At 41.6% G+C, this 23,598-nt stretch overlaps 1 protein-coding gene, 1 long non-coding RNA gene and 2 other non-coding genes across 7 annotated transcripts in view; all 4 read left to right on the forward strand.

Moving 5' to 3' along the window:
- The window catches only part of lrp4 (low density lipoprotein receptor-related protein 4), a 109,425-nt gene extending 95,543 nt beyond the window's left edge, over positions 1-13,882 (forward strand). For 2 of the 4 annotated variants that reach the window (XM_085275887.1, XM_085275901.1), the window contains exons 19-38: positions 78-183; positions 267-468; positions 641-830; positions 3,109-3,240; positions 3,521-3,661; positions 3,745-3,831; positions 3,916-4,087; positions 4,192-4,354; positions 4,519-4,744; positions 4,937-5,240; positions 5,380-5,598; positions 5,819-5,953; positions 6,037-6,145; positions 6,441-6,633; positions 7,116-7,229; positions 7,795-7,906; positions 8,218-8,279; positions 9,012-9,099; positions 9,226-9,367; positions 10,492-13,882. In XM_085275887.1, coding sequence (XP_085132013.1) covers positions 78-183; positions 267-468; positions 641-830; positions 3,109-3,240; positions 3,521-3,661; positions 3,745-3,831; positions 3,916-4,087; positions 4,192-4,354; positions 4,519-4,744; positions 4,937-5,240; positions 5,380-5,598; positions 5,819-5,953; positions 6,037-6,145; positions 6,441-6,633; positions 7,116-7,229; positions 7,795-7,906; positions 8,218-8,279; positions 9,012-9,099; positions 9,226-9,367; positions 10,492-10,833 — 3,239 coding nt within the window. In that variant the 3' untranslated portion in view covers positions 10,834-13,882. Of the gene's footprint in view, positions 1-77; positions 184-266; positions 469-640; positions 831-3,108; positions 3,241-3,520; positions 3,662-3,744; positions 3,832-3,915; positions 4,088-4,191; positions 4,355-4,518; positions 4,745-4,936; positions 5,241-5,379; positions 5,599-5,818; positions 5,954-6,036; positions 6,146-6,440; positions 6,634-7,115; positions 7,230-7,794; positions 7,907-8,217; positions 8,280-9,011; positions 9,100-9,225; positions 9,368-9,596; positions 9,659-10,491 lie in introns of all 4 variants that reach the window. The other 2 variants (XM_085275909.1, XM_085275893.1) reach the window with 2 other exon arrangements.
- A 1,046-nt stretch (positions 13,883-14,928) lies between these two features.
- Positions 14,929-18,128, forward strand: LOC146583680 (uncharacterized). The gene is made up of 6 exons (XR_014893182.1): positions 14,929-15,084; positions 15,413-15,511; positions 16,312-16,417; positions 16,991-17,080; positions 17,527-17,769; positions 17,959-18,128. It is a non-coding gene; the product is annotated as an uncharacterized LOC146583680 (long non-coding RNA).
- LOC146583681 (small nucleolar RNA SNORD67) lies at positions 15,618-15,722 on the forward strand. Its single transcript, XR_014893324.1, has one exon. It is a non-coding gene; the product is annotated as a small nucleolar RNA SNORD67 (small nucleolar RNA).
- LOC146583682 (small nucleolar RNA SNORD67) lies at positions 16,766-16,879 on the forward strand. Its single transcript, XR_014893325.1, has one exon. It is a non-coding gene; the product is annotated as a small nucleolar RNA SNORD67 (small nucleolar RNA).
- Positions 18,129-23,598: the final 5,470 nt, after the last annotated feature.

Genomic DNA, 23,598 nt, shown 5'->3' on the forward strand with positions numbered 1-23,598 from the left:
TTATATCCATTTTCTTCATTGACCAGCTCAGCAGGGAGTGCTCCTCAATTTAACCTGCTCGTGTTTTTGGGTGTCAGGTACTGATCGTATCGAGGTTTCTAATGCCAATGGGAGCATGCGGACTGTCCTGATATGGGAGAACCTGGACCGACCGCGGGACATTGTAGTTGATCCGATCGGAGGGTAAGATGATGACATTTAAACAGAAACAGCTTGTGAACCTGGACAACACATGGAGTTCTAACTTGTTCCTTCTTTCTCCTCAGCTTCATGTACTGGACTGACTGGGGGGCCAACCCAAAGATCGAGCGTGCGGGAATGGACGCCTCCAACCGAATTGTCATCATTTCATCCAATCTGACGTGGCCCAATGGGCTCGCCATTGACTATGAGACCAAACGCCTGTACTGGGCCGATGCTGGCATGAAAACTATTGAATATGGCAACTTTGATGGTTCTGACAGACAGGTAAGGTGTTAGGTTTTTTCTGAGAAAACATTTGAAGTACGAAAATGTGTCAAGTCTTGTTTGTGTGTGTGTGTGTGTGTGTGTGTGTGTGTGTGTGTGTGTGTGTGATTATGCCTGTTCAGACATGTTCTAAAAGAGCTCATCAGACCTCTGCTGTTGTTTTTGCACACAGGTTTTGATTGGGACTCAGCTGCCTCACCCCTTTGGCTTAACTGTACATGAGGACAAGCTGTACTGGACAGACTGGCAATCCAAGAGCATTCAAAGCGCTGACAAGCTCACCGGGTTGGGGCGCCACACACTGGCTGAAAACCTAGAGAATCTAATGGACATCCATATGTTCCATCGACACCGTGAGACAGGTGTGTGTCTGTCCACTAAAGCATAGAGTTTTGTGTGTGTGAAGGAGAATTGGACTTGCAGCTTTAAACAGATATTTACAACCACAGTGTTGAATACTGTTAAACCTCTAGCTCAAGGGCGTAGATTTGGTTTTGGCATTGCTGGGGACGGATGATTCAACCACCAAACCCTGCCGTTTCTTTTTTTTTTTTTTTTTCCTTCTTGATAAAAAAAAGGGAGAAATATATTTGCCTACATATGCTATTCTACATGCTTTTAAGCCATTTAAAATTACAATTCATAGTTTTATATGTGAATTATATAATGTTAAATTACTATTAAACAAATGACTGACTAAAGTATTTTAGGCTTTAGTTTACTTCCACATTCCATATAAATCAGGTATCATACAAAAATAAAAATAGCTTCAAATACAGTCATGACAATAAAAGAATATGACTTTAAGGACAACATTACTTCAGTTATAGTACACCAACATCTCTAACACATTAGCACTAAGGGAACACTGAATGACCTGGTGGTTTTTGTCCATAAAGCTACTCGTCTAAGATTACCACAAAGTAACAGATCTCTCAGCAAAATTATGCAACATTTTAGCCACACTATTGCCCCGATCAAATCAGTGAGCTGGGATTTTTTATTCTAAACATGGACTACTGTTACAGCAACAGACATGGACTACTGGTGACCCACACAACAACTCAGTGTCCACTATGTGAAGGAGCCGAACACATGCCTTCTCCTCTCGTTAACTGAGATAAACTGCTGGCCTATTTGTTTTACATCTATACTGTCTAGTCTCTCCTGGTGGAAATGGCATACAGCAGCATTGTTTAATCTCATTTGAGTCATTGTTGACCTTAGCCATCTTTTTAATCTTCTGAGATCACTGAAGTATCTTTCATCCTAAGTACATGCGTTTTATCCTCAGACTAAAATTATTACTATGTGCTTGATGTGCGTCACCTTTGGCCCTGGCTCTTCCCCTCTGACTGCACTAGGACATATTGCTACCTGATAAAATAACACATTGATTCGTGCCATATAAAAAGTGAGACATGTCAATTCAGATTCTTTGTCAAATATACACTAATGAATCAATTAACATCAGCAGCCTAACAATTGTTATGATGATAAATACTAGTTAATCTATAGCACCAAATCATCAGTCAGTCACCTGTGACCTCGCCTCGTCACCTCTGTCCGAGCTACAACATGGCAGAGCTGCCTCTACGTTATTCAAAGCCTAGCATAGCCTGTAACGTTATTATGACGGACACATTTTATGAGTGAACTTGAATTTAAGTGACTTACAGGTTTCTTTGAAAAATACTTTCTTATATCCAGGTTCTTTTTGCAGCCATCCTCCTCTCCTCCTTGCAGGTCCTCGCAGCGCAGGCTTGCCGCTGCTAAAACTAAACAGAGCTCCCTGAAAAGCACAGCCAATCACATTGGCCATATTTGTCACATGATATAGGACTCCAGTAGAGTATGTAATTTAACTCTTTCTGCACCGCTGGGTGAATGAGACGGTGACAGATCGTTTTTTTCTTTCTATCGGGTTTGTTTTTCTTTACTCGAACAGATCAAATTATTGGTGGGGACAATTTACTAATCGCTGGATATTGGTGGGGACATGTCCCTTCCGTCCATGCCAAATCTACGCCCCTGCTCTAGCTAATTGATGGAATTTGTAGGAAGCCAAATGGGACTGCAGGGTACCGACTTGTGAGCCAGCCTTGTTCTTTTAGCGTTAGCTAAAGCAGCCAAAGTGCAAAGCAGGGCGAGCCAGTCAGATGTCAAAAGCCACATCACGTTTTTCAAGTGTAAATCATCTTTTCATTATAAAGGCACAAAGGTATAAAGGCTGCAGTGTGTACACAGCAAAAATACAAATAAAAATATGTATCTTACACAAAGGAAGCTCTTCTCTCTGATGTGTGCTGGCTTTTCTCTGAGCTCACATCCAATATATCTACTGACACTAGGGAATTACAGGTAAACTGAACCCAGATCATTGGCTGAGAGAACAGAGCCTGTGAAGCCTGTCTGATTTCGGTGATGTATTTGGCTCTGTTGGGTGGCTAGAAGGGTTTTTCTGTTTGTTTCCCCAATGTTGTTGTGGGTTTCTCTCTCTCTCTCTCTCTCTCCCCCCCCCCCCCCCCACACACACACACACACACAAATTCTTTCATGCATCTCCCATTCATTGCTTTCAAGCTGACTTAGAAAGTAGGACAGGAAGTGACCCGAGTCTGTTTGCCTCTCCACCTGTAGTGCATAACCCGTGTGCGGTGAATAATGGAGGCTGCAGCCACCTCTGTCTCCTGGCGCCTGCTCCCAAAGCCTCCAGCTGTGCCTGCCCCACTGGCATCAACCTGCAGACGGATGGAAAGACCTGCACACCTGGTATAAAACAAACTCTGTTTACATCTCAGCAACATTTAGTAAAAAACAAAACAAAAAAAAGAACGACACTTCACAGTTTAAAAGTTTAACATGTACAAGCGTGTGTTAAGATCTTACAATGTGTTCTGTCTGAAACAAATGCTTTAAACAACATGTCCATCTCAAAGGGAAATCCGATAAGGAAAATCAATTTTTAAAGGACCGAGAAGATAAAAGTATGTCAGCCGCTTTTTGTGTTGCGACAGGAAGACGCTGTGATATGTGATCCTTTTGTGTGCAGGCATGAGCAGCTTCCTGATATTTGCACGTAGGACTGACATCAGGATGGTTTCTCTGGACATCCCCTACTATGCTGATGTGGTTTTGGCCATCAATAGCACCATGAAAAATACTATTGCCATTGGTGTTGACCCCAAAGAAGGTTTGTATGTCTTCTTAATTTTTTTTGTTTCATAAATATAACCGATGTAGGAATAAAGTTTGCATGTGTGGCACCTCATGCAGGAAAAGTCTACTGGTCTGACAGTACGCTGAAGAAAATCAGCAGAGCCAACATCAATGGGATATCACACGAAGACATCATATCTACAGGTGAAGGATGGCTTACATGTATAAAGTCTTGTGACTCCGCCTCGTCAGAGTGTCATGACTTCATCTCTCACTGTCTCACTGTAGGGCTGATGACGACTGATGGTTTAGCAGTGGATGCTGTTGGCAGGAAGATCTACTGGACGGATACAGGAACCAACCGCATCGAGGTAGCCAACCTGGACGGCTCCATGAGGAAGGTTTTGGTCTGGCAAAATCTTGACAGCCCTCGAGCAATCGCCCTCTACCACGAGATGGGGTGAGCCTGATAGTTTGACGGCCTTGTATAGTCAATTAAAGCAAATCTCTGGTTGTTCTATGTTACTTCATCTTCTGTGTTCTCTTTATCTTCCCGTCCTCCAGATATATGTACTGGACAGACTGGGGAGAGCATGCTAAGCTGGAGCGCTCAGCGATGGATGGCTCAGACCGTGTGGTGCTCATCAGTAACAACTTGGGCTGGCCTAATGGCCTGGCCATTGATATGGCTGGCTCTCAATTACTGTGGGCTGATGCACACACTGAGGTGATTAAATGCTTCCAAGAATAAAATAAAGTGGATACAAGTCACAGTTAAAGATTTAAAAGCTAATAATGCTGTTTTCTAAGATGTAAAAGCTTTGAGCATGAAAGCGTCAGACGTTATGAAGTCATGGTGGTGATCCCACATGTGGTACTGGTCCTCTGCAGCGCATTGAAGCGTCTGACCTCAATGGGCAGAACCGCCGCACCCTTGTGACTCCAGTCCAACACCCGTATGGTTTAACCCTGCTGGGGTCCCACATCTACTGGACCGACTGGCAGAGCCGAAGCATCCAGCGAGCCGACAAGAACTCTGGGGCCAACACCATCACAGTGCGAGCCAACCTGCCAGGCCTGATGGACATCCAGGCTGTAGACAGGGAGAAGCCACTCGGTGAGTCTGGAGGACGGGAAGTGGAGGTCACATTAAAGATCTTTATGATTCCTTGACTTCTCACTTTTTGAATTTTTCTCAACTCACATGGTGATTGAACAATGTCAACATACAAAGTGTGCATGTGCGTCTTCCTGTTTTAAGTGCGCTCCTGTCTCTTTGCACTAATTCGTCACCCTGTGTCCTTTTAAGGCTTTAATAAGTGCGGGAGAAGGAACGGAGGTTGCACACACCTGTGCCTTCCTCGTCCCAACGGCACTTCCTGCGCCTGTCCCACTGGGATTCTGCTCAAGGGAGATGGTAGGTCATGTGACGATTCTCCGGAGACATACCTGCTCTTCTCCAACCGCGTGAGCGTGCGCAGAATCTCTCTGGACACCAATGACCACACTGACATACACGTCCCGGTGCTCGAGCTGCACAACGTCATCTCGTTAGACTATGACAGCGTTGATGGGAAACTTTACTACACCGATGTCACCCTGGATGTTATAAGGTGCAAATGCTAATTTTTGAGATATTAATTTTGTAAAGCACACATTTTGAATAAAGTTCGCCACTGTGCCACTGGTTGTGCACAATAAAGTTGAAGTAGCCCCTTATCATACAACGTCCAACATTAACTTGTTTTTCAGGCGCGCTAACCTGGATGGCAGTGGCATGGAGACGGTGATCAGCCAGGGCCTGAAGACTACAGATGGACTCGCTGTGGACTGGGTTGCCAGAAACATGTACTGGACCGACACCGGGCGCAACACCATTGAGGTGGCCCGCCTGGATGGAACTAGCCGCAAAGTCCTAGTCAACAACAGCTTGGATGAACCCCGAGCTATTGCAGTGTTTCCAAGCAAAGGGTAAGAGAGAGGAGTGCACTGGGCTTCACTGACAAACAAAAGGTTATGTTTGGTCTCCGTAGCTCTTAAAGTCAGAAATAGACTGCACTGAAATAGGCAGACAAACAGGCTGACTGTCAGCACGAGGTTTTTATTGTTGTACACTGAAGAATCACATAGTTGCAGAATTGTTTGTACCATAGAAAGACATGAGCTTATCAGGCTCACCTCGCCTCTGCAGGTTTCTGTTCTGGACTGACTGGGGCCACATCGCGAAGATTGAGCGATCTCACCTGGACGGCTCAGACCGGAAGGTTCTGATCAATACAGACCTGGGTTGGCCCAACGGCCTAACACTAGACTACGACACACGAAGGTTAGCTGAAGCATGACTGAGATATCTGTATGTCCTGTAAATGACTTTAAAGTTTCTGCAATAACTGGTAATGAATCCTGCAGGATCTTCTGGGTAGATGCCCACTTGGACAGAATCGAGAGTTCTGACCTGAATGGGAAGCTGCGTCAGGTCCTCATCAGCCCGGTGTCCCACCCATTCGCCCTCACACAGGTACCTCCAGCCCCCCCCCCCTCTCCTCTTCACCCTCAGCTGTCATATGCTAGGCTGACCCTTTTCTTCCCTGGCTGCCTTCTCCAATCACCCGCTCTTTCACTCATGAGCTCACCGTGTGATTCTCTCCATCTTTCAGCTCATACTGAACCCATTCGACGTAACCATTTCTTCTACTTCGCTTTCACTCTGACCCTCATTTTTCTTCTTCCCCCCTTCCCTTTCTTCCTCTCGCCCCCTTCTCCTTGTCCGTGTATTTTTCCTCCCCCTCTCTTCTTCTCCCTCGTTTCCCCAGTCGAAGCCGGTGTCCTCCCCTCTAACTCCTTTCTCCCGACTCTCGCAGCAAGACCGCTGGATCTACTGGACGGACTGGCAGACTAAGTCCATCCAGCGGGTGGACAAACACACTGGCCGTAACAAGGAAACCGTGCTGGCCAACGTGGAAGGCCTCATGGACATTATAGTGGTATCTCCTAACAGACAGACAGGTAAGGAGGCTTTTTCTCCTGACAACTCCATCTGACGGGGAAGAGGCCAAAGGTGTCTCTGTTTATTACCTTTTGCTGAAGGAGCCAAAGCTACTGTGGATTTATGAAATATTGTCAGTGCTAGATAATTGGTCTGTCAATATGACGTTCACGTGGTTTGCTTGTGCGAGTAAGATAACCCTTTCTCCAGCATGGCAAGAAATCTGATTCTTGTTGATAAGGCTGATGGATTTCTTTCAGCCCGTTTAGTATAATCAGATAAAACAGATAAATTATTTTACTTGACACAGATTCTGGTAATTGGGTTGGATTGCATTTTAATTTCATCACTGTGCTGTTACTTGATGCCATCATAACTAAAAGCTCTCAGTTCTAACCTGATAAATGGACCAAAGTAACGGAGGAAATGCTCATTATTTTCAATTATGTTCAGTTAGTTTGAGCTGAACATAAATGTGAACGTCCCCTCTCCTTCCCTTTAGGTACTAACCTCTGTGGGATCAATAACGGCGGTTGCACTCACCTTTGCTTTGCCAAGACCAACAGTTTTGTATGCGCCTGCCCTGATGAACCAGACGGGCGACCGTGCTCCACAAGTAAGTGTTCTCTGTAATTTATCAGCCTGTACCAGTTAAAAAGTTTTAACTGAACTTTTTAACTGAAAACGGTAAAAAGTCACAAATAGGTTTTATATAGCAGAAGAACACTAAAATGGGCAGCACGGTGGCACGGTGGTTAGCACTGTTGCCGCACAGCAAGAAGGTCCTGAGTTCAATTCCACCATCAGGCCGGGGTCTTTCTGTGTGGAGTTTGCATGTTCTCCCCGTGTTTGCGTGGGTTCTCTCCGGGTACTCCGGCTTCCTCCCACCGTCCAAAGACATGCAGCTTGTGGGGATAGGTTAATTGATTAATCCAAATTGTCACTAGGAGTGAATGTGAGTGTGAATGGTTGTCTGTCCCTGTGTGTTAGCCCTGCGACAGACTGGCGACCTGTCCAGGGTGTACCCCGCCTTTCGCCCTATGACAGCTGGGATAGGCTCCAGCACCCCCCGCAACCCTGAAAAGGATAAGCGGAAGCGAATGGATGGATGGATGGAAGAACACTAAAATGACAAACCAAGAAATGCCCACTCAGGCCCTTGTTCCTCGTGCTTTGATCAGTTTCAGGTTACATCCCCACCTCTCCTGCCAGAGGGCCCAGCAGCACTCCTGTCCCTAACAAGATCCCTAAAGCTCCCACAGACATCCCACAGAGAGGACCCTCACTGGTCAAGTAAGTCTGTTGTGTTCATTAAATGGTTCACATTCTAGATCCAAACTGTGTTTGATCTAAATGAAATTGTCCCACTAATGAACACAGTTGTAGACTTGTCGATCTACCATGCTGGCATTTTAACTTTGGAATACAATGGATCTGTTTTGTGTACTTGTTTCTGCCTTACACATTTTTAGAATCCACAGAATCTGAAAGATTTAATGTTAATACACAGTTGTAAATATAGCAAAGTTGTTACAAATCATATGAAGTCCTCTGTGTTGCAGTCTATGGTAAATTAATATTTATTTTCCTCCTTATCGTTACAGCTGCACTGACAAGAACCTAAACATAGAGGGGTGTATGAACACTGTGGTGACAGCTCCTCACGGTCAGTACACCGAGACATTCACAAAGTCTGCCTACAGGGAAAAGAGAAAAGCTAGGCATCACTCTTTCTGCGAGATACAGTACATCCAGGTTGAGTTTACGCTTGAGCTTGGTTCAAAGACTGGCAGCTCACAAAGGCTGCTAGCATAGCTGTGCGACTAGTATAAAGTACACCTCTGAACAGGATCTTGACACAGATTATTGTTTAAGGACTCAGAACAGAAATGTAAATGTAATGTGTTTGTAGACAAAGACGGTTGTAGCTGTTGGTTAACAGCCAGCTAGCTAATGTTAAAACAGCTCTTAAGCTAGGCTAATAGTTTCTCCCCCTACTCAGAGTTGGACATCAGTAATGTTTGAATGTGGGACTTAAATAATATATCATTCGCATCAACCAAAGACCAGTTATGACTGTGAAGGTGAATAAAAATGTAAGATATAAGAACACAAAAAACGGCAATAAAGAGCTACTTTTGCTTTAAAGCTATTCAGTGATAAGCGTTGGCTATTTTTACTAAATGAAATTACTTCTCAAGACAAACATCGCAGACATACAGTTATGTCTGAAAGACTTAAAATAATATTCAATAACCATCTCAAGCTCGTTTCTCACTGGGTATTATGGGGTTAGCTGGGTTAATGACTGACCTGCAATGTTTGTGTAAAACTTTGTAGCAAATCAGTTTAAGCAAAGCCTGTTAACCACCCCTGTAATGTGTCCTGTCTGTTGTAGGAGAGGGACTTCATGTCAGCTATGTTATCGGTGGGGTTCTGACCATTCTGGCGATTCTGATCCTCATTGCCGCTTTGATCATTTACAGGTCAGTGTCCTGCACAACATTGCTTAAAAAGAATGTTTAATTACCTACATTTGACGCAGAGGATAGGTAAACCTGTAAATTAAATTAAATTGTAATTGCTCTTATTGTCTTATTTTTGATCAACAGACACAAAAAGTCAAAGTTTGCTGACCCAGGAGTGAGCAATCTGACCTACAGTAACCCCTCGTACCGGACGTCCACACAAGAGGTCAAGATCGAGGCATCTCAGAAGCCTCCAATATACAACCAGCTTCGATATAAGAAAGAGGTAACGAACGGTCCGCAATCTGTGAGAAGTTGAAAAGGACACATAATGGATTTAACATGAATCCATGGTATTTGCATAGGATGATCACAGACTGTATTGTGTCTAAGCACAGAGACAAATCCCTTTACTGTTTGTCTCTGTGAATAGAATGATTGTAACATGTGACACGAGTAGGTCACAGACACCAGCACTCATCTTCTCCTCCCCTCCTTTCTCTCCCTCACCGCAGCTCTCTCACCCCTACAACTCCCTCTCTCCCTTTATCTTTTGACCCACTTGTCCTGTGGAGAGGTAGTTACACAGCATGAAGGAGTCGTGTAATTCTAAACCGTCTCTTTGTTTTACTTCTGCCTTTCACAGCATGTCGCCTGAAAAATCTTAATGAATAACCTCCTTCTTTGGATGTAGTTTCAGAGCTCTGTGATCAGCAGCATGATGATTTTTATCCTACTGAGTGACTGTGTTGTGAAATTGACACTGAAACTGGCAACAAAGCCAAATGTGTGGGTGGATTTTGTTAAAGGTGCTACATGTATCAATAGTAACATTAAGTACACAGTGTGTCAAGCTGACAGCAGTTGTTCGGCTCATACCAGCAGGCTCTATGGGAAATAGAGCCTGCTGGTAATTTACAAGTAAAAAGGTTATTTCTTAGTAAAAAATTAATCTAAAACTAGCAGCAGCTTCCAGTATTCATCAATCTTTTTGCTTTGGAAAAGTATGCACCAACTTGTTTTTATTCTGTAAAACAGTCCAGATTTTTGTTTCTTCTAATTACGTACTTGTAGCACCTTATTCTAAAAATGTATGTAGAAATGTGTAAAAAACAAAACAAAAAAAAAGCTAAATCCAGGAGCAAGCGGAGCTCCTGCAGCATGAGTTTTGTGGGTTTGAACGTGACACTTTGTTCTGGAGTGTTCTCTGACTTATCCCTGAGGTTTGTCCACCTTTTAACAGGCTGAGAGCTTTCTGCCTGATGTTAATACATTTTAATTAAAAAGAAAAAGAGCAAAGCGTTAGCATTAAAGATGAAAGAAAGAAGCATGACTTGACACATCAAAGGTGGATGATCTCTCTGAACTGCCGACGCAGAGTCAATCACTAATAGTGTTGTTGTTGTCCAGGGGGGAGTGGACGGAGGCTACACCAAGGAGAAGATCCGCATCGTGGAGGGCGTGTGCCTCCTGTCCAATGATGAGCTTTACTGGGACGACCTGAAACAGATCAAGCCGTCCCGAGGCGGGCTGCACACCTGCATGCGCACAGACACCGTGTCCCTGCAGGCCAGCAGCGCTTCGCTAGACGACGGCGAGACGGAGCAGCTCCTCCAGGAGGAGGCGTCTGAATGCTCGTCCATAACCACCCTGACCCCTTCTGCCATCACCCCGCAGCGTCACGCCCAGCACAGCCTGCCCGACACCGGCTGGGTCTCCGTACGCAAGCCCTCCACCGAGAGCGAAGTGTGAAGGAGGCCCCCCGCCCTCTGTGCTTTATCTCGACCATCATTACCTAATATACACATGCAGTCACCTGTATTTAGAGCTGGTACAAACACACAAAGATGAATAGGTACAGAACACAGTAACAGCTGCATATGTAAACTAATGGTACATATCAACCTGGTTAGACACAACTAAGCTACAAAACACACATGTCCTGTCTTTAAAATTGGGGCTCCGTCCTACTTGTCCACACGTGCAGTGCAGTATCCTCAGTGCTGCTGCCTCGAGGCAAAAATGGAGCGTGCTGGAATAAGAAAAACAAAGGACTCTGGGGAGGAAGTGAACAGAGAGACACAAGCGTTAACGTGGAACCTTTTTTTATTTTTATTTTTAAGGATACAGACTCTCAGTGCGACGCTTCTCTGTATACCACTTCACCTTTCTTTTTCTTTGTTTTTCATCCTGGACGGAGCTAAAGCAACATACCCCCCGGACGACGTAACCACAGAGTTCCCTCTAATGCCACTCATGTCTTTATGAACTATATTTATGAACATGTTTGTGGGTTTTTTTGTTGTTTTTTTTAATTTGTAGAGTGGGTTTGCTGACTTTCAGAGAATGATGAGTGCGCTAAGCTAGAAGTTTTATTTTTGTGCAGCAGCACCTGTTTTTTTTCTTTTTTAATTAATTTTATTTTTCAAGAGTTGTATTTATGACAGTGCCAAAGGGTGGGGCTTCAGAGTCTCCATGCTTCTTTCTCCATTTCACACTTCAACAGAGATTTATTCTCATTCTGGGATGTTTGTTTCCTCTGACTTGCCCCCCCTCAACCTCACCGGTGTGGGAGACCTCAGTGTTGGCATCTGCTTCTTTACAGCCTCCAAGGGATTAAACTAGAAATGACTGTAGCAGGTTCTCTCAGTTGGCTGCAGGAGGCCCTCCATTTTCTGTTTAAAGTTATACTTCAGTTATCGCTGATCCTCGGGCAGAGCGGAAGTCACCTCGATGAAGTAACAGCCTAAGTGCCAAATGTTGAATTCTTTTTCCCACTTCAGCTGTATATTTATTTCTCCTCAGATGCACATGCACATGGCATTTTCTCACTTATATACTCCACAGATAAAGCTGGTGAGCGATGCAGATACTTGTAAGGTTGTATGAATCCAGGTATTAAACGTATGTCTCAGTTTTTTTCTGTCCAAAAACACCGGGGGTTTCTCTGAAACCACTTTATTTCGTCGGTCTTTCCAAAAGAAAAGAATTTACTTTCTAAGTAGGTGATTAGTTTTTTTGTGTTTTTATTTTTGTTTTTTTCCCCCATTGCTGATGTGCTTGCGAAACACATTTTTGTAACCAGTGTGTGTAATATCCACTCACCTTCTCCACTAATATGAGATTCATTCTTACTCTGCTTGATAACTGATAGCAAGTAACAATAACAGAAATATTAGATGAACAAGTCATGAGTAACAAACGTTTTAGATTTTTAGATCACCACAAATAACAGTGTGAAGCAAGTCTTGCCTCTCAGCAGCCATCTTTGAACATTTATTTTGAAGACTCTATGTAAATGTATCTGGAAAAACCCTCGTCCTTAACTTCTATGTTCATATGGCCATAAAAAGCCATGTGAACAGATTTTTGATGAAGATCTGACTGGAAAAACGTTGGTTAACTTTGTTCTGTTATCTGCTTCTGACTGCTGACACGATCAGCGTGTCTGCTGCTGTTGCTGCTCGTTCAGATTATGAATACAGCAAAATAAAAGATTTTTAACAAGGTATCTTACCCACACCTTATACGCCTGTGGGGGCGTGCACCTTTACCATGTTCATGGGTCAGTGCTTACGAGATGATTGGCTAAGTCTGGCTCTTTGGGGGCAGACGCAGCACTGCTGCCATCTTTAGCATTTCAAAATTAGCCCATAGATTTGTGGCCAGTGTTATATAACGTTTCTAGTTTGAATTAAGTTTTCTTACTTCCTCAAAGTTCCACTTTTCACTTTCTATTAGCAACCAAGCTTCAGAGGCAAAGATATATTTTAAAAAAAAAAATTAAAAAATCTTGGCACATACAACCAAAATCTTGGCACATACAACCAGAAGTATCTGCTCGGCCAGAAACACTTGGAAGTAAATGAGAAAATTTGTGCTTTTGGTCGTTTGAGTTTAACTCCATCATATCGGATTCTGTGAGGTGCGCTCACAGTGTCTGCCACAGCACAGTGCAACAAAAGGGGTAACTTTATGCACGCTGTGTGTTGAAACATTTATCAGACAGCTTACTGAGAAGTGAATTTAATGGCTATCTCGCATTGCTTTATTTTTAGCGCCCCATTCTGCCTGTCGATTGTGGCGCAAATGAAAATACTATATTGCTATATGGACAAATATATCTTTGACACATTATAGAATTGTGTATTTTGAAGTATCTGCTACAAGCTCAGCAACATGCTGATCTGCTGCTAGACGAAGCACTGAGGCCAATGAGAGAGGGGCTTGGCAGCTACATGACTACAGTCTCTGATGGTTGGTCGAAGGCAGGCCTACAGAGCATCATAGCGACCCAGGATCCAGTAATCCACACTCACAGTCCCTCCAACTCTGCTGCAGGAATGCTAAAACTGTACAGATTTTATCACGCGGATGTAAGCAAACATTTTTGTTGATACTGGGCTGAGTTGTATAGTCTTTTGTACAAAGGGATTTCATGACCGTTTTTAGACTTGTATTAATTTTACTCACTGGAAAAGAACAATGTTTTTGGGTTTTTTTGTTTTTTGTTTTGTTTTTGCTGGATTATTTTAACCACTGTGTTCCCAAGCCTTGTAAATGATAGGGAAGATGCCAGTTATTTAATAGTGCTCTTTTATCTTATGAAATACTGGTCACGTATAGCTGTTGTAAAGTTAACAAAAAGAGATATTTATGATTTTCGTTTTCGTTGTCACTTGATGTGTAAATATGAAAAGACTGTATATGTATGGCAGTACTAACAAGCTGTGTTGTGTGATATAGTGAATTATCCCTTTGCTATCTTTTAATATAAAATTGCATTTGCATTTCAATGAAACCTTCGTCTCACTCGTCTGTGCGCTCGTTGCTTTTAGACAAACGTGTTTCCTCGTCTGACATGTAGCAATGAAAAGGGATGCTAAAATCTTCAGGTGCTAATTCAGATATTGTTGTTACAATAGGAGGGGAGATTTAATCATGTGGTTTGGGGGGATCTTGTCAAAACAGATTTGTGAGGAGAAGTTGGGTCAGAATTTGATCTGCCATGAGTCTGATTGGCAGCAGCTTCACATTTCAGTATGACAATGATTCCAAACACACTGCCAATGCAGTAAAAGCATAATTGATAATACATACAATGGACTGGTAAATGGTGTTTTTTCTAATCTAATTGAGCACAAATGCTTTCAAAGCATGCAGGATCATGTTGACAGAGAGTGGAACAAGGTACAGCCAACATATAACGAAAAGGTTTTAAAGTCCTTCAAGAAGCCAGGCGATCCTAAAGAAATGAGAAGTAAGCTTGCCTAAGAGTTCAGGCTGTGATGAAGAAGCAAAGGTGGACATACTGGCTTTCAAACTGGTTAGAATTGTTTCACCTCTGGTTTCCCTATGGAAACCCTATGTTCAAACCCAGGACTTTCTCACGGTGAGGCAACAGTTCTAACTGTTATTTATATAATTTATTGGACATTTTTGTAACAAAATATAAATAAATAGCAGTCATCTTATACAACACCATCATCCTTTCAAGCCTATAATTTTATCAGGAATCAGTATGGTGGATAGATCTTCACCCTTTCTTGAGCTTTCATTACATTAGTATTCAGTATAAAAGATGCAGGATGTATAAATGTTACAAATTACAACCAATGTGCAGTATCACTGAGGATCAATGGCGTTTTTGCACTTGTTTTGCAGAGGAGCATGCAGCAAACTCATATGTGTAACCATTCAGTAAACATTTATGTAGAAGACACACGCACAAAACTTTAGCGCCATTTAGTGCTCAGGTTTTTCTTGCACTGTTGTTCATCGACGTTGTCTGGGCTTCTTCTTCTTTTTAGTTTAATAGCGGTTGGTAAACCAGCTTAGTGGTGCATTACCGCCACCTGCTGCACTGGAGTGTGGCTCCTCCAATAAATGCCCACACCTTTTCCGGCTTTTAGGCCAATCAGCAACGCGCCCTGCGTGAACACGGGGTTTGAAATATGCAGAGACTCGGCTAAGCTAGACGAGAAAGAGAGTTCATCTGATTTTGTAAGTTTTATTCGGGTGTTTTTGTGACATTTTTTGTAGTTTGATGGGAGGCACAGTGATAAATTACTTTTTTTTTATTTGAAATGTTTCACTTGTGACAGTCACTTAGGTTTTAACCGAATGCTAGACGCTAACGTTGCTAAACAGCTAGTGGTAAAGCTAACTCTGCTTAAAAGAATTAGATTTATTTAACCTTACGTTAACCAGCGTTACTGTTTGTAACATAATCCACCTCCCGGGCTTGAATCCAAGTTAACTTGCATTTTGAACCTTTTCCATTCTCTATCATCTAAATGATTGACCATTTTTTGTGCCTGCTAAACTCAAGGTTCTGCACTACTTCCTGTCACACACACAAGACCCATGTCAGCGGCTATGGCGAATGATACCGCGTGGATGACGACGTGGAATATGGACACAAATCCCAGTAAGATGACTGTGCCGATTATCTAGTGGTTGGGTTGCTGGGTCCCCAGTTCGATTGTGTGCTGCACAAAACAAACACTGCATGTTAAAGTGGAAGCGGTGCTGGGTGTGGGAGTGATGAGTTGCACTAATCAGCTGGGGTGTCGAGTTGACTGCTTCAGTCTGATCCAACCTGAGGACACGCAATGTGCACAGGGGCCATCTGACCCAACCCTGCTCCTCTATACACATGTGTTGTATGCTTCTTTCAAGTTAAAACGCACACACACATAGAAACAACTGGCCACATAGCAAAAAGCTTACAGCTCTCTGCAGGTTGTCCCAGGCATCCTGGAGCACTTATTGCCATTGTGTGAATTCTGTCTCTTCATGTAATGACTCGTTTTGAGGTCAGACCTCAGTCCTGCTTTAATAATTCCACATTTGACTGTCTGTGTTTATTTTCCCATGTGCTGGATAATGAAATCTATGGGTTTTGTATGGAGCCACAGTCATGCAGCATTTGGCATGCACTGTAAACCCTGACAGAAGACTGTAGGGCTAGGTGATGAGACTTCATGCAGTACTACATTAAATATACTCTTTAATTTACAAATGTCATTGTTTATTAGCAGGTGTGATCACCCTAGAAAGCATTATGTAAACTTGATATCTATTTTACATAATGCTGATGATGCCATACTCTAAAAAAGTCACATTTTCAGAACAAAATCATGGTTTAATAAAGTCCGTATTAATGTCACCTGTCATATTAACTCAATTTTTTTAAATTTTATTTATTTATTTATTTTTTTGGACAAGGCAACAGATGCTGTGGTGTAGATGTCATGGAAGGTCCTCTTCCCCCTCTCCAAGGCAGAACTTCGAGCTCCATGACCTGATGACACGAGCTCCTTCATTCTTTAAGGTCTGTGTCTGAATGTCATCTGTTTGCTGAGCTATTGGAATGATTTTCTCTTGTTTCCAAAGGGCATGCTGTCATTTTAGTCAACTGCGTAGTTTCTTTAAATCAGTCATGTTTTATGAGAAACATGGCATCTGGTATAACATTTTAAAAAAGTATTAGCCCTGTACTCTGATTGGTTTGTCATAGATTATGTTTACCTGTTTTTTTTGGCTTTATTTGCTTTTACAAATTTCTTTCATCATACGTGTCCTATGGTCAGCTGAGCTTTTTTAGTGATGCCAGTTAATACAGCTGTTCACCATGAAATGAACCAGGTAAACTCACTTTTTATTTTTTCTCACGTGGGGTTGTGACAGTGATGAGTTGCACTATTAGTCAGGCTGGTGATTGCAGTGGCACAGCCAGCCTGTCCTGACAAGCTGTGGTGACACCTCAAGGTGCACAGGGGCCATCTGAGTCATTTCCCCACCTGACAGGAAAAAAAATAGTGGCTGGCTCCTTAAGGTGTTTTCTCACTTGATTTTCTTTCTCCTTTTTTGTTTTGTTTGTTTGTTTGTTTCCTTATTTTCCCAGTCTTAAAATTGGACAGCTTATGCTTACATGGGATGACCCAAATATATTCTGCCAGCAAAAGTAGGTGGAGGAAGAAGGACCCCAAAACTGGTGAGCACAAACGGCATAAATCATACATCTTTTATAGATGTGAAATTTACAGTGGATTATCATATTTTAAAAACGTGCATGTGTTGTTATTTAACAAATGTAATCAAAAAGACAAATGGTGATTCAGTCTTGCTGCAATAAAAGTGTGTACAGTTGTGGTCACACATTTACAGAATGGGGTTGTTTTTGGCCATTTTTCAGAGAATATGAGCACCGTCACCCCTTTAAGTTTCTCTTCATATGAGCACCTATTGGAAGAAAGCTGTCCTGATTCCTGCCATAATGTCATCATGTGTTGTGTTATATGTAGTGCCGACGTAGGACAGTTTTCCAATCTCATTGTACTATTGTACTATGTTTGACTGTGCAATGACAATAAAGCGTTATCTTATCATTGGTTCTACTATTAAAGTTTTCTGTCCTTTCTCCTTTCCTCATCTCTGCAGGCAGCTTAATATCAGAACACTGTCAGCCCTTACAGCAGCAGACACTGCAGTCACTGGTACAGCTCTTTGTGGACCTTCACTAGTTGTGCACATCACCAGTCACTGAGCTGCTGCAGAATGACCTACATTGACCCGATGTTACCCAATGCTGGAAAACAATTTCCAATAGTGAATTCTCGAAGGATCCAAACCTCTTCCTTCTTATTTGATGATTGAAACATCAGCTTGCAGCCTCGTGCACAGGTGAAATATTATTATTATTATTATCATCATCATCATTTTTTTAAAAAATGTATCTCATGACTGATGAACAGGAAAACTTAAGTAGTTCTCTACTTGTTGTCTTGCTATTGTCTCATCTGTTAGGCTTTGCCAATACGTTGCTCTACAGAGGCCAGTTTTTACTTACTAAAGTGTTTTTCTTTCTGTTAGCGAGGAATCGGACAAGATTTTGCATCAGAAGAAATATCCAAAGTGGTGGGGAGCATCATGACCAGCCTTGGAAGATCTGTGTTATTGGCTTAAATTGAACATTTTCCTTCACTCTTACCACAGCAACAACCATCCAGGCAAATACTGTAATAAAATGGCACAAACTTGTATCATATTTCTCGCAGTTCTGATTTTGGGGTCATAACATCCAGCTCTCAAATAGCTGAATTAAAGCAGCAGAGGGTTCATTAATCACTTTTGCTGAAAGTGTTTTGCAGAAGTGACAGCAACTGGACTCCTAAGAACGATTACAGTTTCAGTGAATGCCTTGCATCATCAGAGGCTTCAGCTCATTTTAAATATCTGCTTGTTCTATTGTTTTGTCATCGAGCAGGGTTAGAAGCTTGTTTGCCTGGCACTATGATGTGTATGTATTATTGTAGGGTCTACCTTACAATATAAAGTGGCTTGAGGTGACTGTTGTGATTTGGTGCCAGATAAATAACTTTGAATTGAATTAATCTGTATTCAGATATTTATGTACCCAGAAAACGGAGAAAGTAACTGTATAGTTGTAACATTGAAGATTCTCTGCAACATCTGTGCAGGAAGCAAACTTGAGATGGTTGGTGTTAAACTCAACAATATCCTGCTGTTCACCCGGTTAGCTGTAACTATACTGATAATGAAATCACTGGTGTATTTTTACACCTTTAGATACTGATTTACACTGGCTCTGCAGGTTTGGTGTATCTGTAGAGTATCAGTGGTTTACACATGGATTTCTTTTGAATAAACCATAATTGCTAACAGACATATGTAATGTAGGTATTTGGCACCAGTACAGATCATCTTACTGTGATATCAACCAGATATGAATAGATTATAGAGAACTGGCTTCTTTATTTACACGGAATTGAAAGGGGGGGGGTAAAGATGGGACCACATTCAGGTTGGCTCAATCTTCACTTTAAGAAAAAGGGGGGAAAAAATGAATATAAATATATAAAAAAAGATGTGCTCCTGGTATTAAATTACAAATGTGTACATCCTCTCAGTATCACATTCCTATCTGTTGTTTTTGTTTGGTTTTCAGTCAATACAGAAATATGAAATGACAACATGACCTAAATAAACTAAATTCAGACATGTGACAAGTTGCTGTTCTCCATGGTTTCCCATCTCTGCTGTATAGTAGAATTTTAACCACCAGGTGGCAGTTGAATATCAGTGATCACCTCCAGTCTGTTGCCTATAATGAGGTAACACATTTTACTGGACTAATTAGTGCCTCAAAACTGCACACACTGATAACTCCTGCGGCATCGTTTTTCATCCGTATCCTGTGGTGCACACGCCATGTAGGATTCTGTGGAAATGAACTTCACAATCGCTCTCGCACAAACGTGTTTTAACATTGTTTTAATGTAAATGTGTAAGACTGCCATTACCTCAACTGTATTGCTACACTTTAAACACTTCTAGCTTTTAAAGTAAAAAGTTTAACAATTTAAAGTGCAAAACAGATGAATTCAAATGTTTTGGGGGATACATATGTAATCAAATATATTTTGAACATACTGACCTGGTATTTGCTCAGTTTGAACACGAATGATTTTAAGTGTTTGGATGTCGCACTACATGTCATCCATTCATTTTTTAAAAAATAAATAAATAAATATTGTAACTTTGAAGCTATTGAAATGATTGGCTCAACCTTCCACTATGCTACAGTCACATTAAGAAAAACAGTGGTCAGGATTACTGAAAAAGAAAATGTATCAATTTGTGATTGAATGGGTTTAAACTGGCAGTTACATGGAATTTAATAAATCTGTTGCTGTCTGCATACACAGAATTTCACATCGGCTACTTACAAATTCCCACCACTCAAATTCCTCTTTGTGACATGGTTGCTGAAGGGCAGTGATTTAACTGCAATATTACACAGGTACTCTGCAACTTGTTTTCAGAATACAACCAGCTGGCATCCTCTATTCTATTCTACTCCTCTATTGCAAAGAGATTGCAGATTGATTGATTGCAAAATCTGTATCCATAAATTAGATGGCAATTATTTGTAAACCTTCACCAATCGGAGAGTGACTGAGTCAGCCCAAGTCAGGCTGTGATTGTTTGGAAGCAGATTGCCTCCGACACGGTGATCTGTGTAATTGTCATGTATTTAAATGTGCAAGCATGGAATTCCTTGTAACTGGTCACTAATTCCAATCATTGGAATCTCCTTGCAGCCACCTCCTTCCTAGTTGCAAGGAAGTTGTCTTATATTTGCTGTAGTGTGACTGAGCCATTAGTTATGATGCCTTGAGGCCCAGGCTGCTGAGAGATCTCCTTTGATGTACTGAGCTCTTCTCCTTCACACCCGTCTTTTTCATTCCTGCTCACTCTTCATCCCTCTCTTCTTCCTCATCTACTAAGTGGATGTGGTAAATGGCTGCTATCCCTGACCCTGGCTCTGCAAGAAGTTTCTTCCTGTTAAAGTGACCATTTTTCTCCCCACTTTCACCTCATATAGGCTCATTGAATGGCTTGGGTCTGTAGAGTACAATATATAAAGTACCTTTAGATGACTATTCAGGGGAATCAGCAGTACATAAACTGAATAAGATTAAACTGGATTTTTATCATTTTAAGCAAATCAGACTAATGGGTCAGTTTATAACCCTTCTATGCCACCCACTGAGAAATCTCAAAGGACAGATATTTAGGTTGCTTTAGCCTGACAGTTGCTTTGCAAACAACGTCCACCCCAGCACCTTTCCATGCTATGCATGACTTGATTGATATCATGAATGTTGTCAAGGTCTGTTTTGTATGAGGTACGGAATTTTTACTACTCTCACTGCCAGTGAGTTTCTGTGCATGAACAGGGAGCTCTCAGAACAGAGCTGGCAAATATAAACCACTGCAGCTGAGGAACAGACAGTCTGTGTTCTTACTGACAGATTTATTGTTGAGATTCACATTGCCTGTTTCACTGCATATGTATATTTAAAAATCAAAAAAAAGAATCAGTGCTTTCACACATTCCCACGGGGGTTTAAAATATAATTTTTTCCTCCTGCTATCTTGCATCACCTTTCCCTGTGACTCAGAGCGGTGATTGACAGCAGCGAGGGGAGCGATCATAGATGGCTGAATGACTAGTCTGTGGTACCAGAGGCAGGGCTTCTTTTGCTTTTAACTGTACCCACAGGGGAGTTGAGGAACATCCAGCTTCTCACAGATGTTTCCAGAGTTTTGGTTAGAGGGAGAAGTCCAAGACTTCAGAGGGAGAGGGGTACAACTCTTAAGAGATAAACAGGTTTGTGTAGCCTGAGGAGGCCATCCTGTGAGTGCGGAGGTCCGGAGGGAACTAACTCTGTCACAGTTCTCAGAGGACATTTTTACAGGATGCTTTGTAGATGTGAGATAAAAGGAAGGGATTATATTGTAAGTTGAAATCATTTTTTGCTAATGATGCCATAATCTTTTGTTCAGGCACTGATAATCTCAGATCCCAGGCTTCAGTGTGCACATAAATATGTACACATTGTTGTCACATGCTACACCAACACATGTTTATTAGTAGGAGGTAGTTTTTCCTTCCCCCTCACTGAGTCACGGTGCACTCATACTCCTTGATAATGAAAAGCCAATTAACATTTCTTGTCTGAAGTGGTTGAATGCACGAAAATGTTTGTTTAGTGCCTTAAAAGATCGTACCAATGCAGGAAGAACATTTTGTGTAATGGCTGCATTGCAGATTTTCTCATTTTTCTCATTTAAACATTTTTGGCTCATGTAGACAGCACCATAGCAACAGCAGGTTGTTAACTACCAGCCAAAAGAGACGTTTAACCCCAATGCTAACATGCTAACTGAAAAATCTTGCTTTATGAGACAGAGCTCAGGTTTTGATGTCTGAACAGGAACTATGTACAACAGGCAAACATTTACCTGAATCACAGGAGAAACTACAATAAAGCTAGCATATTCACAATTTTTCACACTGCAGTCAAAAACAAAAGAAAAACTGCCACATCATCGTGGGCGTGATTTAAAATGCTCATATTGAAATGTTTCCCTGAAAAAGTCCACCACATGCCAAGAGTTCATTGAAGTGTACGGCACAAAAGGCAGACTGAAGAAGACAAAAAACAAGCTGCTGTTACTGCAAAGCTCAACGAAATCTGAAGCTTTCTGATTTAATTAAGTTCATTTGTAGCGTTCCTCAACCGCAGACACTCAAACTGAACGTTGATATTTTTGTACATATACTTAATAGCATAATTATAAGAACACATATTTGTCTGTTAAATTTAAGGGTAAAGCTTTTCACAGTGATTTCAATCAGGGTCACCACAGTGGGTAGCTTTGCATATTCAGTTTGGCAGATTTTTATCCTCACATGCCGTTATGATGGGATTTGTGTCTGCATCTTTGGAAACTACACTATAGAGTCACCTGCAAATATTACTTGATTTGAATTTGAATAATTCTGGTAACATTCAAATAAAAAAAAATAATCCAGTGGTTTAAGGATAAATTACTATTGTGAAATAAAAGAAGTCAGTGTGCATCTTATTGCAGTTCTTCATCTAATGCTAACCTCAAATTTATCAATGTCCTCTCCATGAAGAAGAAATTAAACAATGTATTTGTTCTTGTCTCATTTTAACTGAGTGTGTGCATCTTCATTTTCAGTAATGCTACCTTCTCTCCACTGTTTCACCTTGAGTATCAATTATAAAGAGGACCTTAAAGAACACCTCCAAAATGATGCCAGCAGCTTGCAACAGGAGCAACAGTTTCAATATGTGAAACTAAACCAAAGCATAAAGCCAAGACAAAGCTGCAGTGGCTTCAGGATAAGTCTGACTGTGTCTTTGAGTGGGACCCATGTAACCTCTGGGGAGAGACCTGAATACTGTATGTCAGATCAGAGATGCCACCCCTCTAATCTGACAACTCTCAGCAGAACCTCACCTGAAGAATGAGGTTGCCAGGTTTGTTTAGAAGTCACTGCAATGATTGCCAAAAACAAAAACACTTCTACACAGTCTCACATTAATGGTCTGATGTAGTAAATCACATATCAGTGGGGTTTTTTTTTTTTTATATATATGGGTCATAAAAAATGGTGGATGCTCATATTAAGCATGGCTAAGGTTTCAAATGTATGGGCAAGTACAACTGTGCCTGATATGTTTACCCGAGGCACAGCTTTGGCTATGAGCACAGAAGCCCCACCCACCTGCTGTTCTTCCATTTGTGAGGAGAAGCCAATCAAAGGAAAGTTGGCTGATAGAGAGGGGGAAGGGAGATAAAACAGCTTATTAGGATAAATTTCCACTGACATCAGAAAAGAGCAGCTAATAAGAACATCAAATATCTGTTATTTAAAACAAACAAACAGACATATCAACAACAACATGCTTTCATTATTGCCATTAAGGATTGTATCAACACAATTAAATTGTTCCGATATATTTTACAGTGGTTTTAATGACACCTGCCTGGAAAATTCAGGGGTTTTTTGGTCCAAAATCAAATTTCAATTTGCGCTTCATTGATTCATGTCTACACAGGTTTGAGGAGCTCTTTCTCACTATGGTAAATGGACTGGACTGCTTCTTA

Source organism: Mchenga conophoros, linkage group LG1 (genome assembly GCF_057382185.1).
Source record: "Mchenga conophoros isolate Kocher_MC1m ecotype Shallow Benthic linkage group LG1, M_conophoros_male_GT1.1, whole genome shotgun sequence".
Classification (NCBI taxonomy): domain Eukaryota; kingdom Metazoa; phylum Chordata; class Actinopteri; order Cichliformes; family Cichlidae; genus Mchenga; species Mchenga conophoros.